General features: G+C 41.0%; 1 protein-coding gene across 1 annotated transcript in view; it reads left to right on the top strand.

Moving 5' to 3' along the window:
• The window catches only part of LOC104276710 (ankyrin-3), a gene marked incomplete at both ends in the record, with an annotated part of 60,776 nt that overhangs the window by 1,036 nt on the left and 44,736 nt on the right, over window positions 1–15,004 (top strand). The window contains 2 exons of the mRNA XM_009873129.1: window positions 1,875–2,060; window positions 3,843–3,941. Coding sequence (XP_009871431.1) covers window positions 1,875–2,060; window positions 3,843–3,941 — 285 coding nt within the window. The remainder of the gene's footprint in view (window positions 1–1,874; window positions 2,061–3,842; window positions 3,942–15,004) is intronic.

The raw sequence follows: 15,004 nt of genomic DNA, 5'->3' as shown, positions 1-15,004 counted from the left end.
CTTTGGGAGTAGGGAATGGCAGCTATTCTGCGTCTGAAGCGAAGTGCTCCCTCCCATTTGCCCGCTCCCTTTTCCCTAATGAAAGGAGAAAATGTGTTCCTAGGATATTTTTTTGTGTATATGTTCTTGTTATTAGCGTTTTTAGTAGGAGAGAAATTCCAGTGGGAAAAGACGATGTGGGTAGCTAAATCGTTATTTTTAGTGAAGCGGCTGACTGTGCCGCTGCTCTCAGCCAAACAAACGGAGCGGGAAGGCAACATCTCCGGGTCACTACAGCACGAGCTGTCACACTCAGTGTTTCTCCAGTCAAGAGCATCCGTTCCTGCAGGTACAGTTTAGCTATATTGCCAGAGCCCTCTTGTGGGGATGCTCATTGCGTTTTTCGGCCATCAGAGCTGCGCAGTGAGGTCGCACCCTGTGCCACGCTCTGCCTGCAGTCGGGGGCTTCTCGGCTCTGTCACCCCAGGAGCTGCCCATGGCCCCAGCCCACAGCCCAGAGCCCTGCCCCACTACTGGAGGCTGCTGAGCCAGAGGCAAAGGGATAGACTGTGGATAAATCTATCTAAAATGGTTAATGATAAAAAGAAAAAAAACCCCACAACTTGTTAGGACCCACGGAATTTCAGTGAATTTTTTTTTTTTTCTCTCTAAAATTTTGATAAAATACTCTTTTTCAGAAGTCCTACTGTCTCTCCTCCTAAACTGAGGTGCTCCTTGTTTGATAAGCTGGAGGGAGAAATTTTGTATTGAAAACACTACTTTTAGTGCCAGAAGGTTAGAATTTAACACTTGAACTCTGCACTTTTGACACAGTGAAGGTCTATATTCTTCATCATCACTTTTATTTCACACTTATGCAGTTTTACCATGACAGAAGTAGTTGAAAAGTGAATGAAGTTTGGTAATATATACTTCTGATATATTGATCAAGAGTCAAACATAATAAATAAATATCCAACGTAGAGAAAGTTGCATTTGTGATTTTTTGAGCGATTTAGGAGTATTATCTTGGCAAAGGTAAATGTGTTCCTGAATTGGAATGCCGCTTAAATGTTTGGGAAGGAGCAGAATCATTGTTCAGCTTTCTAAGAATCCATAGGAGTAAAATTCAGAATACATCACAGACTGTTCTTTTCATGTGTTTGAGGAATCTAAAATATGTTAAACAAAAATTTTCTATTTTTCAGGTTTCTTATTCTGCACTACTTTGGCTGTTTAGTAGTCTAAAAGGAAATAATTTCTGTTAGTAAGATGACATCTATACAAATTTTCATAAGTGGAAGTTGTAGTAAAATAATTGGTTTATTGTGAGAGCATAGTATTCATATTTTCATATTCCAATAATATTAGATTTTAAATCCACATGTAAAATATATTAGATGATAGAGCTGTAGCGCTGGGTGGTGTGGGTTTTTTTCTCTTAAAAAATACAGATTATAACCTGAGTGGGGAATAGATTATAATTTGCTATGGCAACATCTTTAACAATTGTAATTTTAATATTTCAGCTTTGTATTCGTTTTATATAATTATAGGCTTTATTATACGCATACTTATTTATATAACTGTTAATTCATGAGTAATTTTACACTTTTTCCCCAAGTCTCAGTCATTTTTGTTTACTTGTGTCTTATACTTTTGTGTTTAAATCTGGAGTGTCAGAAAGGTGTTTGAAGCATTTAGGACATAGTTCACAAACATTTTACTCCAACTTCGTCATCATCGCAGGGTGCTTTTAGTTTGCACCGCTTTACACTTTAGGTTTGAATTTGAGCCAGTACTGTTCCTAACGGTGAGATATCTTCCCTTCCCCTTTCCACCTCCTGGAAGGAAGGCTTGGAACGTGTGTTGAGAGTCCCCATTGTATGTTGCAGGACGGTTTCACGCCTTTGGCAGTAGCTTTGCAGCAAGGTCATGACCAGGTGGTTTCGCTGCTGCTCGAAAACGATACAAAGGGAAAAGTCCGTCTTCCTGCCCTTCACATCGCGGCTCGCAAGGACGATACGAAGGCAGCGGCTCTGCTCCTGCAGAACGACCACAATGCTGATGTGGAGTCAAAGGTCAGTTGTCAAAAGAGAGTAGGTCTGGTGCTGTTAAGTGCTGAGCACACATATTGCACCCAGTGAAGAGTTCCCTTCGTGTGAAGTATTTTGTGCAGAGTTACACATAACTTTCTCCTACAGTGTGTGATTAAGAACGCTTCATTTGTTTCCTTTGTCTCTTTCTCCCCCATTCCTTTTTCGTTCAAATTGGGGTTAATTTCTCCTGTAGAAACTTTGTAAATGGAAAATAATAAGCAAAGTATTATTAGGATTACTCTCTTTGGAATGAAAGCCACTCTTGCAGTGGTGCGCTATAGGTACCGTAGAGTTAGTCACTTGTTTTTTGTGCTTTAAGAACTTTGGTAAACATGTAACAATTAGCATTCGAAATACTCGATCATTCAGCTTCCATTCAGTCGAGCTTCCTTTGTGTGCCGGTTGTGCTGTCATCTGAGCTGCCATGCCATGTAGCGATCATGAAGCTTTTTGCATCCATATCACCAGTGGTGAACTAACCGTTCATTTTTTCCCCCTTTGCTTCCAAATGTGTTAACCTAGATGATGGTGAATAGAACAACAGAGGTATATATAAATATATATATGCATCATCACTCCTCCATGACTTAGTGCTGCCGCATCATTTCTTCCTCCTTTTTGCATCGCCTTCTATAGGATAGATACCTGCTTTAGATGAAATGAAGTAGCATGTGCTAGAGAAGACTGTAGTTTAGATACCAGGGCTTTCTGCAGCTGAAACTAGGGTTTAAAAGTAAGAGTTAAGTGTCCTTGGGCACTAACTGCCATCATAAAAGAGTCACATTATGCAAGATGGAGTTTTTAGGGATTCTCATGGAGCACGTTTATCAGATGTGTTAAGAGCTGCAGACAACCCTGTCACGTTGTGCATCCAGGTCTGATCCTAGGCTTCTGCATGACACTTACCTTGATGGTGTCAGCAAATAGAATGATCTGAGAGTGGTTTTATATCTGCAAAACTCACAAAGCAAGGCAGTGGCAGCTAGCATGGCTTGCTAACAATTTAGAAATGCATCTAGTTCCCATAAGGTTTCATACTTTGCAGGACTGATGGAATTGCTGCATGTTTTAGCATTATTTTAAAAGGAAGTAAAACTACTTAAACATGAAAATAAGTTGCTGAAGTAATTTTATCAGTAAGATATCTTCTAATTAGAGTAGTAACTCATGGTGTCTGAACATAACCCAATGTGATTGCCCACAGTGGGAGACTGATCTTTATGGTACTAACCCGTGGAAAAAAATAATCCATATTAATAATTTAAAATCGTCTTTGATGTTGTTTTCATTTGCATCTACTTTGAATTTATAAAAAACAGTTAGCAAGTATCATTAAATGACTCGTATCTGAACTTCTGCAAAGAATCTCTAAGAGACTTGACTTGCAAGACTGACATAATACCAATAATAACTAGATATTTCTAGTTAGAAATTAACTTCATATAAAAGACAGATCATTGCTTTAAGACTCAAATGTTTTGCTGGTTTGTTTTTTTTTAAATAATTGGAAGTTTTATCCTGCTTCTGCTCTACTAGAATAATTATGTTAATTTTTTTTTTTCCCCTCCTGCATAGAAATATGATTTTATTTAGTCTCTCTGAGAGTCTATGAATAAATGTCAGTGAGTGAAAACTAATACAGAATTGCAGTTGTGGCTTGCAGACTCCTATTACTGGCTTTTGTCAGTGATATGATACAAATTCTGGAGTACCAAGCAGATATAAAAAATAAGTATTTATTGGTTTTGTTTTGTTTTTTTCCAGAGTGGGTTCACTCCCCTCCACATAGCTGCTCACTATGGAAATATCAATGTTGCTACACTGCTGTTAAATCGGGGCGCTGCTGTGGACTTCACTGCAAGGGTAAGTGTGAAATTTTGGTTGTGCTTAGTTTGCTTGATCATTACTTTGAAACACTTTTCCCACAAAGGTGTAACTGTGGTACATTGCTCTTGCCAGTCGAGAGGTCTGACCTGGCTGCTTTTGTTCTGTTACCATATGGCGTAAATGGGATTTCCCTGAGCTGCTGAACTGAACCAGAGCTCTAGTCCTCACCTTTGAAAACTAGTGTTTTAATCAGAAAGAGCTGCTATTTTCATAGTTCCAGTGTTGCAAAAGGTAGGCTGGGATTCAGTGAGATGAATGCTTCCACCTGTAGCTTTAACATATGGCAGGAGTACTGTCTCAGCTGAATTGTCCTCAATATGCAGTTGTTTCCAAGAACACAAAGTGCAGGAGTATCAATGAATAAAGCAACTGTGCCTTCACTACATGTGTAGGAGTCAGGTGATATGTAAAGGAGATCTGATAAACTGAAGGGGTAGAAAATGAAATGAGGTATGGAAAATGCAGTGAGTTGATAATGGTAGTTTTATGGCAGAAGCCATGGTAGAGTGGGGGAGCTAACCCTCCTGACCCTGGTAGCCATGCACCGAAGTCGTGACACAGCCCAGGGAGTGGCGATGTAGTTCCTTGTGTGTATGACGAAGGATCAGGAGCCGGGAGGGAAATGCTCTGGACTTTCCTCTTGTCCCTGTGGTTCACTCTGGGCTGGGTGTGGAGCAGCCGACCAGTGGATTTGCCTTCTCGCTGACGGAGTGGGTCCATCCTCCTCAGACAGAGGGGAATGAGCCTGGGCTCATCTCACAGCCCAGGCCAAAGTTTGGCCATATCTGCTGTCAAGGGAGGGGTCTGTTGGATGACTGAAGAATGTTAGAGCGAAGGAGTCTGGTCATGGTAGGAAGGATGTGGGAACAAGGAAAAGTAAGTAGGAGAAGAGCAAATAACAGTAAATGATAGAGGGAAGTTATATATAGTTGGAAGAGTAGGAAAATGAAGAAATGTGTGTGGACAGGGATACGGCAATATGAAGGGCAGAGAAAGAGATTGTGCCAGGCATGAGACCAGAGACAAAAGAAAGGCAAAGGCACAAGTAACACAAAAATTAATGAGCCAGGATAGAAGGCTAGAGAATGGCAAGGCAGAGAGGATGTCAGCAAAAAGCTGAGTAGGTTCCATGAGAGTATTCAAGGCTTTAAGAAGGGAAAAGTGGGGTGAGTGATTAGGGATATACAGATAAATAGAAATGGGCTAACATTCAAAATATCTTAGTATTGGAAAATGCCGGAGCTGAAGTTCTTAAAATTTTATTTGCTCATTAGCTTCTTCAATAATGGCTTGGACTGTATGAAAGGAAAATGTTTATGGAATTTCATCTGACATGCAGCCCGGAATGTTGTCAGTACAGAAAGGGTACAGCAGAACATTGAATTGTGTTGGAATTCATAGTGGGAAACAGATCAAATGGCTAAATATACACATTTCTCTGGTTGTTTTCTCCAACAGTCTATCAACCAAGAAAGAGGAAGACCTGTCTGTCTTAGTTGTTCACTGAGTGGTGTGTGTGTGTAGTATGGGGTTTTTTAAGAAAAAAATGTTATTGGTGAGACGGGTTCCAGGTCAGATGAAGTTCACAAGCCGAGAGTAGATTTGGATCTCAGGGGTTTCTGGGAAGGTTTCTGCTTTGCTTTCACTGATAACATCACCATCGTATTTCCAAATTCTTAAACTGACCAAATTAGATCATTAAAGCATTTCAAACGGCCATATGCTTTGGCATTCAGTATTTGATAGACTCTAATCGTAGGAGCAAGAAAGACAAATGGAGTCTTGGCTCAACTCTTTCTCACTCAGAAACAAGATTAGGGATTAGCAATGCCACTATATTAGCAATTAGCTGCATTTAATACCAGTATCACTAAATATCATCTGCCTCTGCTTGTTTTAGTAAAACAATAAATCTGCTGCTTCAACAGCTCTGTTCTGGATTAGGGGCACTGATGGAGAGGACATTGAAAATAAGACCATCCTCCCCTCCTTTTCAGGGTTTGGAAATTCCGGGTTCTCTCTCCATTAGTTGTCAGCACCAGAGAGGCAGGCTGCTCAGATCATGGGGAAGTGCAGACACAGTGACATCAGCCCAAAAGAGCAGTGGGCTGGAGCCGTGACTCAGAGCGCTGAACGGCTTGTTTGTGCTTGTGAGAGCTGGGTGGGGGCATCCAGACAGCACATCTCTACTGTACGGTGGTTGCAAATCTAGATAAAGTAGCTGTGACAGCAGGGATTGTAGCATAAATAACAGTAATATGGAGTTGAATTCTGTTCCTTAGTGCTTATCAGACTGTGGGTAATGAAGGCGCTTCACAAAAAGATGAATTAGATTCTGGTAGAGCAGTGAATTTGTAGGCAAACAGAGCACCAGTATAAGTTGAGTGTAAAGTACGGTCATCAGCACCAAGTTACAGAGCCCGTGCTTGGTCCTTGATTACCCAAACTGCAAAACAGATAGCGATACTACTAGAACAGCTACTAAGACTGACCCACAGGTATAGCCTGCCCACTGTCACCTCATTGCCTCTTGTTTTTTTAATTTCTGTAAGCAATAGCCATGATGTACTGTCTCCCCTCTGGAGGAGAGGCCCTTATTTAAGTTGTTGACAATCTAAGACAAGCAACAGAGCAAAGGTATGGCAGGGCTGTAACCCAACTAAAATCATACTGTGTGTATGTACTTTTAGAGGTACAAAGAGAAAGGATGGGGGCTGCAAAGAGGAAGGATGGGGATGTCAAATGCACTTTGCACTTCTGTAAACCAGGAACCACTTTTCCTTTGTTCTCGTTAAATAGATATGAATCAAAACTACTTGTCTCTCAATTTATGTTCAAACTGTTAAGTCAAGTATCAATTCTGGGGAAAGATTTGAACAAGACTAGATTATGGTAGCAGAAGGTGCTTGTGTGGAAGGGACAACGTGAAGACAAATGGATTAATAAACAGCTCCCACCATGAGTGTAGTGAAAATGGGGAAGGGTGGAGAAAATGGGAATGGACATGTAGGGTGCAGATAGAACTCTGAACCTTGAGGACAAGGACAAACGTGGTGAAAGGATGTAAGAAACAGGACAGACCTGTGACAAAAGGAGATCTCTTCAGCTGCTGTGTTTTCAGTGTGCCTCTGAGAGGCCTGAGGGAAGAAAGAGGTTCCAGCAATGAAGGCAGGGAAAGACATGAGCTTGATGACGGCTCTCGGCATGTGGGCAGGAGGTGAGCAGTGGTGCTGTACTGTAAGTAAATGATGTCCCCAGTGATATGCAGTAGCAGCTGCTCCCCTCACCCCTGCTGGTATACACCTGCCTGCCTCTCTGCTGTTGTATACTCCCTTGTTCACTCCTTTCACTGCATCAAAGAAAAACAGGCATAGCTCCAGGAGCTCTTACAGGTGTTACAGTGCCTGCCAGCCTGTGTACCTGCTGACTGTGGAGGCTGGGAGGGCTGGAAATATACCTGCTTTTGGTTTGCACTCTTCCAGCCCAGCAACTGATTTCATGTCAGCTCTTCTGTTGAACTGCATTCGCACTTCTGTGTCCGTGCTTTCTTCCCTGGCTTTGCTACAAGTGCGGGGAAGATGGCGCAGTGTGGAAAGTTCCCTGTGGGATGGAAGGAGATCATTTCAGTAAATCAGCTTGTGATGCCCCAGATTCTACCTATTTGCAGGGAGGCAGCTCCAAGAACCTTTATTAACCTCTATCCAATTGAAACAAGATCTCCTTATTGAGCTGGATGTGTGCCATTTTGTAATGAAGGAAAAATACTTGTTCCAAATTGCTTGACTTCTTGGGCTCAAACTCAGCAATAAATCTGTCACAATCACTGGCAGAGTATGCATTGTAGAAGTAACAGGCATTTTATGTCTATCCTTTTTCTGTAGTGTATTTTCATGTTTATACTATACTCTGAAACCCTTCAAAGCTAAGAAAATCACTTCACTGCATTACCATATTTCCCTCTTTCTTAACTGGGAGGCAATCACATACAGCTAAAGAAGTGGAGGAAGAGAATAAAGGATAATTGAGGGTGAAGTCAGTCTTCTTTCTTAGCCAGATTAACACCTAAGTGCAGGCCTTACCTGGACTTTGAAGGATTGCAGCAATTCCAGGCACCATTCTCTGAGCTGTCAATGGCACCTGACGTTGGAGGTGTGTGGATAAATCCTAGTTATAAACTGAAAGAAGGCCAAAGACCTTTAAATCAATCTATTTTATCATTTTTTTTCAACAGGAAAAAGCAATTGCTTCTATTTTAAGAAAAATATTATTCATCAGCCACTTGTGCCTTTGAATCAAACTTCATCTGGTGTGTTACCTGGATTTGTAATAATGCAGAAGTGAAACCCACCAAGTGGACTCCCCTGTTCCAGGCTTTCAATTCAGGAGATCTGTTGCTGGCATACAGTGACCGTATGCATAGCAAAAACTGCTGTGCTCCCATCCTAGCTCCTGCTTCTGGAGGTGGATGCTCTTGCAGGGGCTTCATGCCACGGGCTTGATTTTCTTTACCAGAATCGTGTAATCTTCAGCCTGAGGGTAGGTGGGGAGCTGGAGAAGAAAGACAAGTCACAGAGGAGTTTCTTATTATCTCTACTGCTCCCTTTACATTTGCTCTAGACTGCCTTGCACTTTGATATCTAGGACTTGGAAAGGTGTATCCAGATTACATGCTAAAGCAAGTAACAACCACTGGAATGAATGAGAAACCAGTTTCCTTAGCAGTCTGATTGTACCTGTGATAGCATGTGCAAGAATGCTTTTTTTGCTGTAAATCAGACCCCAGCAGGGTGCCTGCCCTTGCCTGTTCAGGAGCAGCGAGAGAGGAGGGCAGGCAATTTTATCTGCTGCAGTTGCCACCCAGCTGCAATGGAGATGAGTGTCCAGACTGTCCTGTGCTAGTTCTGCAACAAGAAAGAGCCAATCAGTATGTCTCCAAGGCTGCTATTGCAGACCAGGGAGGTGAGGAAGGTGCTTTGAATAAACTGTGTTTTCTGGGAATTATGGTTAGGAAAGTATCATCCTCTGGGGGTTCACAGAGTTTTCAGATTTCATCCTTCTGTCTGACATCATGCTCTAGGTGGAAAGATTTCTCTAGTTCATGTGAGAAAATGCCTCTGAAGGTCTGCCTGTTTCTGAGGAGCACAGTGGTTAAAAAGGAAGGAAGAAAGAAATTGTTCTCTGCAGCTTCCAGAGCAACAGCTGAAACAAACCTCTGTGACCCCCACACCCGCTCCCTGCTTGAGCAAGTCAGATCTTTTCCAGTCTAAACAATTCTGCAGTTCGGGTAGCGAGGGAATCCTCTACATGAAGGTGACCTCTGCCTATATCTTTCTTGCCAACGCAAACAGGAGGTAGTTGCTTTGCCATAAAACTGCATCCAGGCCTGTGAACAGCCTTCCTGTCACAGAGCACTCCTTATTCTAGAGATCTCGGTTCCACTGGGAGTGGGCTTTGCCAGTAGAAAGTTGCTTGCTGGAAGGTTGAGAAAGGCTTTTGAGAGGGTGGTGTGAGGACAACATGCATTAATGATAACCCTCAGGCTGAGGAACAGAACACCATTAGACCATCAAATAGAGCAGGCAGTGTATAAGTGACAGCCACATAAAAGGAAAACATCTTTCTATTTCCCTAGTGGCAGTTTGCCGTAACAGCTCCTTGCTATACTCCTCCTTCTTTTCTTCCAGGATTCATTTTATAAATCTTGGACCTGAAGAAAGATAACTATATAAGCATGCAAGAAGTAAATTAGCACAGTATAAGGCTTATTAAGCAGAGGAGAAAAAAGCTGGAAAGTTATGCACTGTTATAAGGTTTCCTGGAAAGCATCTGGCTGTGTGTTTTAAGTACAAAAGGGGAATTAGTAAAAAGTTAGGTTCATGTCCAACATGAAACATGAACACGTTGCTTCCAGGAGCTTTGAGTTTTATAGACTGAGAACTCCACTAATATCAAACAGTTCAAACACATCCACAGCACAAAATCTTAGTATTGCACTAGAGCTCCTTGTTCAAAACACACAATTCACAACGTACCTATAATGTATGTTTGTACCTATAATTTCTTTAATTTCCGCAATTTCTATACAAGTCTCAGTGATCCCAGTAACTGCTACTAGAACTTTTCTCAGCAGGGGTTCTGCTGCACTGTATCCCCAATTCTGAATGGCAGAAAGATACAGAAGGTGAAAATATTGAGTGTTTTCATATGTAATATGTTAATGCGGCTGCATAGTTGTGTATGAAAATCTTCATGTGCACAGCACAATCTTCCCATACCTCCAGGGACTGGTAACAGTGGTAATAGCCACGCAGTGTTATTCATGATAACTCCAGTGTACAACAATGAACCAACATTATGCTATTTCTTTAAGAACCTGTCATGATGGAGGGATTTTCCAGATTGTATAGGAAATTTCTGCTTTAGCAGTCTGGTTATTTTCAGCTTGTGTTTTATTCACACATTCTTTGTGAATATTAAGCTCTTCCCAGAGCCTGCTCTCAGCTGAGAACTGAGAAGGACTATCTTACTAAATTCCAAGTTAATCTGAAGATTTTGGTAAGGAACCATTTTTTAAGAAAATCAAAGATAAAGAAGTGAAAGTTTTTTGGTTTAATCTGGACTCCACTGAGGCGCTGGGAGGAGAGCTCTGAGGTGGAGGTGAGTTCTCTCCATGATGCCGGCAATGAGTCTTCACAGCCCCTACACAATCTACTGGTTAGTCGGCATTTAAAGTAATGCAGCACATGACTAGGAAAGTTTTACCCTTTTTTGTGTGCTTTTTAAAAAATGTACACTTCCGAGACCAATAGGATACTGTAAGTGCAGAAATATTTATTATTAGTATTGTTATGGTTGTAAACTCAGGCTGATGGGAAATAGGCAATCTCATAGGACACTGTAGCATATCACAAACTAGGGGGAATTCCTCATTTTCTAAATGCATTAAAGTAGAATTTACAAGATGTACTATGTTTGCACTCTGTCAGTTTTAAGGTTTTTTTCCCTGTTTTTTTTTCTGGCTTCCTAACCATTCTTGTTGCTAATTTATAATAGTAAGGAGTAATTCTGACTACTGTGGTGAACTGTGATGAATAATGCAATGTGTCAGAGGAGAGCTGATCTCATTTCAGATGGGAAATGTAGGTGGCTTATTGCTCAGCATGAGATAACTCAAAATTTTTTAAATTTTCTTGTGAAGCTGCAGAGAGCTGCAGCTGAAAGGGCTTAGTGTTTCCTCTGATGAGGCACAAGAAAAAAAGCCGCTGAATGTCAAAGCAGGTCAACCTTCACCCATTGTTTTCTGGATGTTGTGAGACTCCAAAGGAAGAAACAGACCCAGTGTGTGAAGGTGGTGGCTGCAGAAGGCAATAGGTAGAGATAAAGGGAAAAAAGCTATCCACAATGTTGTGAGATATAGCAAAAAAATTGCACACGTCTAATCTGTCGCACTTCCGAGTCATATTCCCTAGGAAATCTGCTAGGGGGAAAGGAAAGGCTATGTGATAGTTCATAGTCCTGTCAGCATTTATTGCAGAGTTTTAGGTTGTTATTCTCACAAGTTATGTTTCATATTCCTTGTAGAATTTGTTAGCTCCCAAACTGAATGCCAAGTTAGGTCTCTAGTGTTGAGGGATCTGCCTTAAACATTATTCGGCATTTGATAAGTCAAGAGCAAGGGCAAGAAGCTGTCCCACAGACATTCTAGATCTGAACCACCTCTTTTAATGGCAACTTTTTGAAGGCATTTCGGGTTTATTACTGCAGGAAAACATCTTCAAAAGTTTCCTGATTTACTATTCTATCTTAAGAACAAAGGGAGAAATTTATAGAAGATCAAACAGATAAAAATAGACTGAAAAGACAGCAGATGCTGTTGATTTACTGAAGAATTCAGGACCTTACATTTGGTGACTATATTGTTTGCTGATACCACAGTTTTAGTCTTAATAACCTACACCCAAGCTGCACATATTTTAAAGCTATTTTTATATCTAGTTTCTCGTGACAAGTACAAACAACTCAATTTTGAATTGCTTTCATGATGTTTTGTCATCAAAAACATTAATGATGATGATGTCTGAAGTGTATTCATTTCTCGATTCACTGTCTTAATTGTCAGATGAGAGATGGGAAGGGGCCATATGCTTGATGTGTCTACGTATAATTCTTTAAGCCATGTCATAACATAGTATTGACCAAAGACAAATTGTCTGCCCTAAACTTCAGTGTGCAGTTATTCAATCATTCACATTATGCTTCTCTTCATCTGCATGGAGTCAGAACTCTCAGCCAGCAGAATTATTGCTTCGTATTGTTCGCTACCAGTAAAAGCTCATATAGCTGAATGGCAAAACTAAATTCTAAAAAATATAGATCTGCCTCCTCTGTTTTTTCACCGCTTCATTTCCTCATGGTGTTTTCCTGAGCTATTAGGGCTAGTAAAGCTAAACATGCTTTTTCTCCTTTGTCTCTTAATTCTTTTTATGAACTGTCTGAATAAGTTACTGGAGTACAGCAGAAACTGCATCCCCCTTGCCAGAGAGTGAGTGCTGCAGTGATATTTTCCCAGGATAGAGGAGCTGAGTTTGATAGGACAAATATTCCACCGCACATAGAGGGTTTCATCTGCTTAATTTCTCCTGCTGAGGTCATTACTAGTGATGCGAGGAAGGAAGTGGACTCAAGTTGCACCAGGGGAGGTTTGGATGGGATATTAGGAAAAATTTCTTTACTGAAAGAGTTGTGAAGAATTGGACCAGGCTGCCAAGGGAAGTGGTGGAGTCACCATCCCTGGGGGTGTTCAAAAGATGTGTAGACGTGGCACTTGAGAACATGGTTTAGTTGTCATGGTGGTGTTGGGTTGACAGTTGGACTTGATAATTTTAGAGGTATTTTCCAACCGTAATGATTCTGTTTCTATGATTATTTCAGGGTAGCTGGATATAGTTGGTTTTAAAGAAGTGTGTCTAAAAGTGGTCACACTTTCAGACTGTGTCTAAAAGTTTTTAAACTGTGTCTAAAATGGTTACATCCTTTACACATCCATCTCTTCCTATTGTGAGCTTGTTACCTATTTTCAACCAAATGTACCTCAAGGTTCTGGGATCCTAGAGATGTTAAATTTATGTGTTTTTCATAAAGACTGGTGATTCATATGGAGGAAAGATGATTTACTAGTTTTCACCTTGCATAAGCGACCTTCGTTATTCGTTGCTGGAGAATTTCCCCACACTCCCAGCCAGGGTGCTTACTCCTGTCAGAAGCTGAGAGAAAACTACACTGTCCTGAGAGTTTCAGTACTAACCAGACATATGAAGATCATTTGAGCAGGACTCCTTTTTGAACATTAAAGTGTTGTGGGGTTTGGGTTTTTTTCCCTTTTGCAAGTAAGCAGTGTGACCTAACCTTAGCTGCTAAGTGGAAGTCATCTCTTTGGGAATTGAGTTCTGTATATTCCAGTGCTCATCCATCTGCTCTAGAATCAACTTTTCTTCATTTAAGGCAACAGGAGATTTGAACAGTTGGACTGGCAAATAACTAGACCTGCAGTCCGTGTTAAGTGCTTATGCCCTCCCCTGTGCTGCACTAGACTGATCTAGCTTGATGCCAAGATGAATGAGAATCAGACTTCTGATATATTTGTCCTGCCTTTTGTAATGCTCTCCCTTCCTCCTCTGTGTTGAGGCTTAGAAAAGCCATTTCTTCTAGTCTGTGTATAATACAGTAAATTATTAGTACAAAATTATTTTCACCTATTAACAGGGCACTAAGGTCTATTAGAATGAGTTTAACCTCCCTGGCCATCAACCCCAGCAAGTGAAAAAAATGTGATTCTTCAGTCCCAGTTATCTGCAGAACCCTTTGCTTGAAGACATGAAATTGATTTCCTTTGCTGTTTTTTCTCAGGAATGTAGATTTCATGTCTCTCTACCTCTGACCTCAGTAATGTCTTTCCTTCTGGGAAGAGAGGAAAAGCAGAAAGTATCTCCTCATAATTGGCTTTCCCTTTTCTTTTTCTGCCCTCCTTGTGGCTGATACAGTAACATACAGACCCCATATTATATCTAATGTCAGCTGCAGTCAGATGGAATTAATTTTTTTTTTTTCCAAAACCAAGTGATCATGCAGTTTAACATACCTGGAAGGACTAGGCGTAGCATACTTCTTGTTTACTGTACTAAGCAGCTTTTTGTTTTACTTTGTTAAAGACATGAGAATAGTAATTGCTTTGAAGCTCTAATGATCATTAATATTGACCAAAAAAAGCTCTGTTGTTTCATCTTGCTAAAATGTGGTTTATCTCTGTGATATTATCATTTAGTACTTTCTAGTAGCTGTGAGTTGTCTTCACAGTGAAATTCTGCATAAATGAAAGTGTATCACCCTGGATTAGGTACTCGGCATTGTTATTAAGCTGTGAGTCAGCTCGTCACATCAGAGAGGGGATCTTTTCTCAGTGCTGGTTTTCTGTTATAGCCCCACTCACCTGTACTTTTGAGAAGCGCAGTTAAACGGTCTCTTTGCCAGGAAGGGCATTTGTACCACTCCCCAGCTATTCAAGGCAATGGATGCCTTTCTGATTCAGTCGGCCATAGGACACATGCTCCCAGAAATTTACTGCTTTCTGCTCGGTCACAGCGAAGCCAGTTTTATGCAGCCAGCTGTTTGCACTTCCCACTGAATACACAGAAACATGTTCTTTAAAATTCTATTTGTCTTCTTACAGTAGCTGTGTGTTCTATTTAAATCCTTTTATTTTCACTTGGCTCCGTATGATCAAATATATACAGGATGTGGCCTTCGTACACCGCAAGATAAAGGATTCACCAGGGCATGAAGAAACATCCTAGCTACATCTTGTTAAAGAAGCATGTTTGTGTGCACACGCATTGGTTATGTAACTGTCCTCAATGTGCAGCATCGCTGCATGCTGCTGGCCTGCCAGGCACTGCGTAGGGAAACATATGCACATATTTACAGTCTCCCTTGAAGTACAGTGTTACGTCTATTAGAGGAACAAATTCGGCAGATGAACTTAA

Source organism: Apaloderma vittatum, unplaced genomic scaffold, assembly GCF_000703405.1.
Source record: "Apaloderma vittatum isolate BGI_N311 unplaced genomic scaffold, ASM70340v1 scaffold24237, whole genome shotgun sequence".
Lineage (NCBI taxonomy): Eukaryota > Metazoa > Chordata > Aves > Trogoniformes > Trogonidae > Apaloderma > Apaloderma vittatum.
Note: the sequence above shows the minus strand (reverse complement) of the source record. Positions and strands in the feature narration are given on the sequence as shown.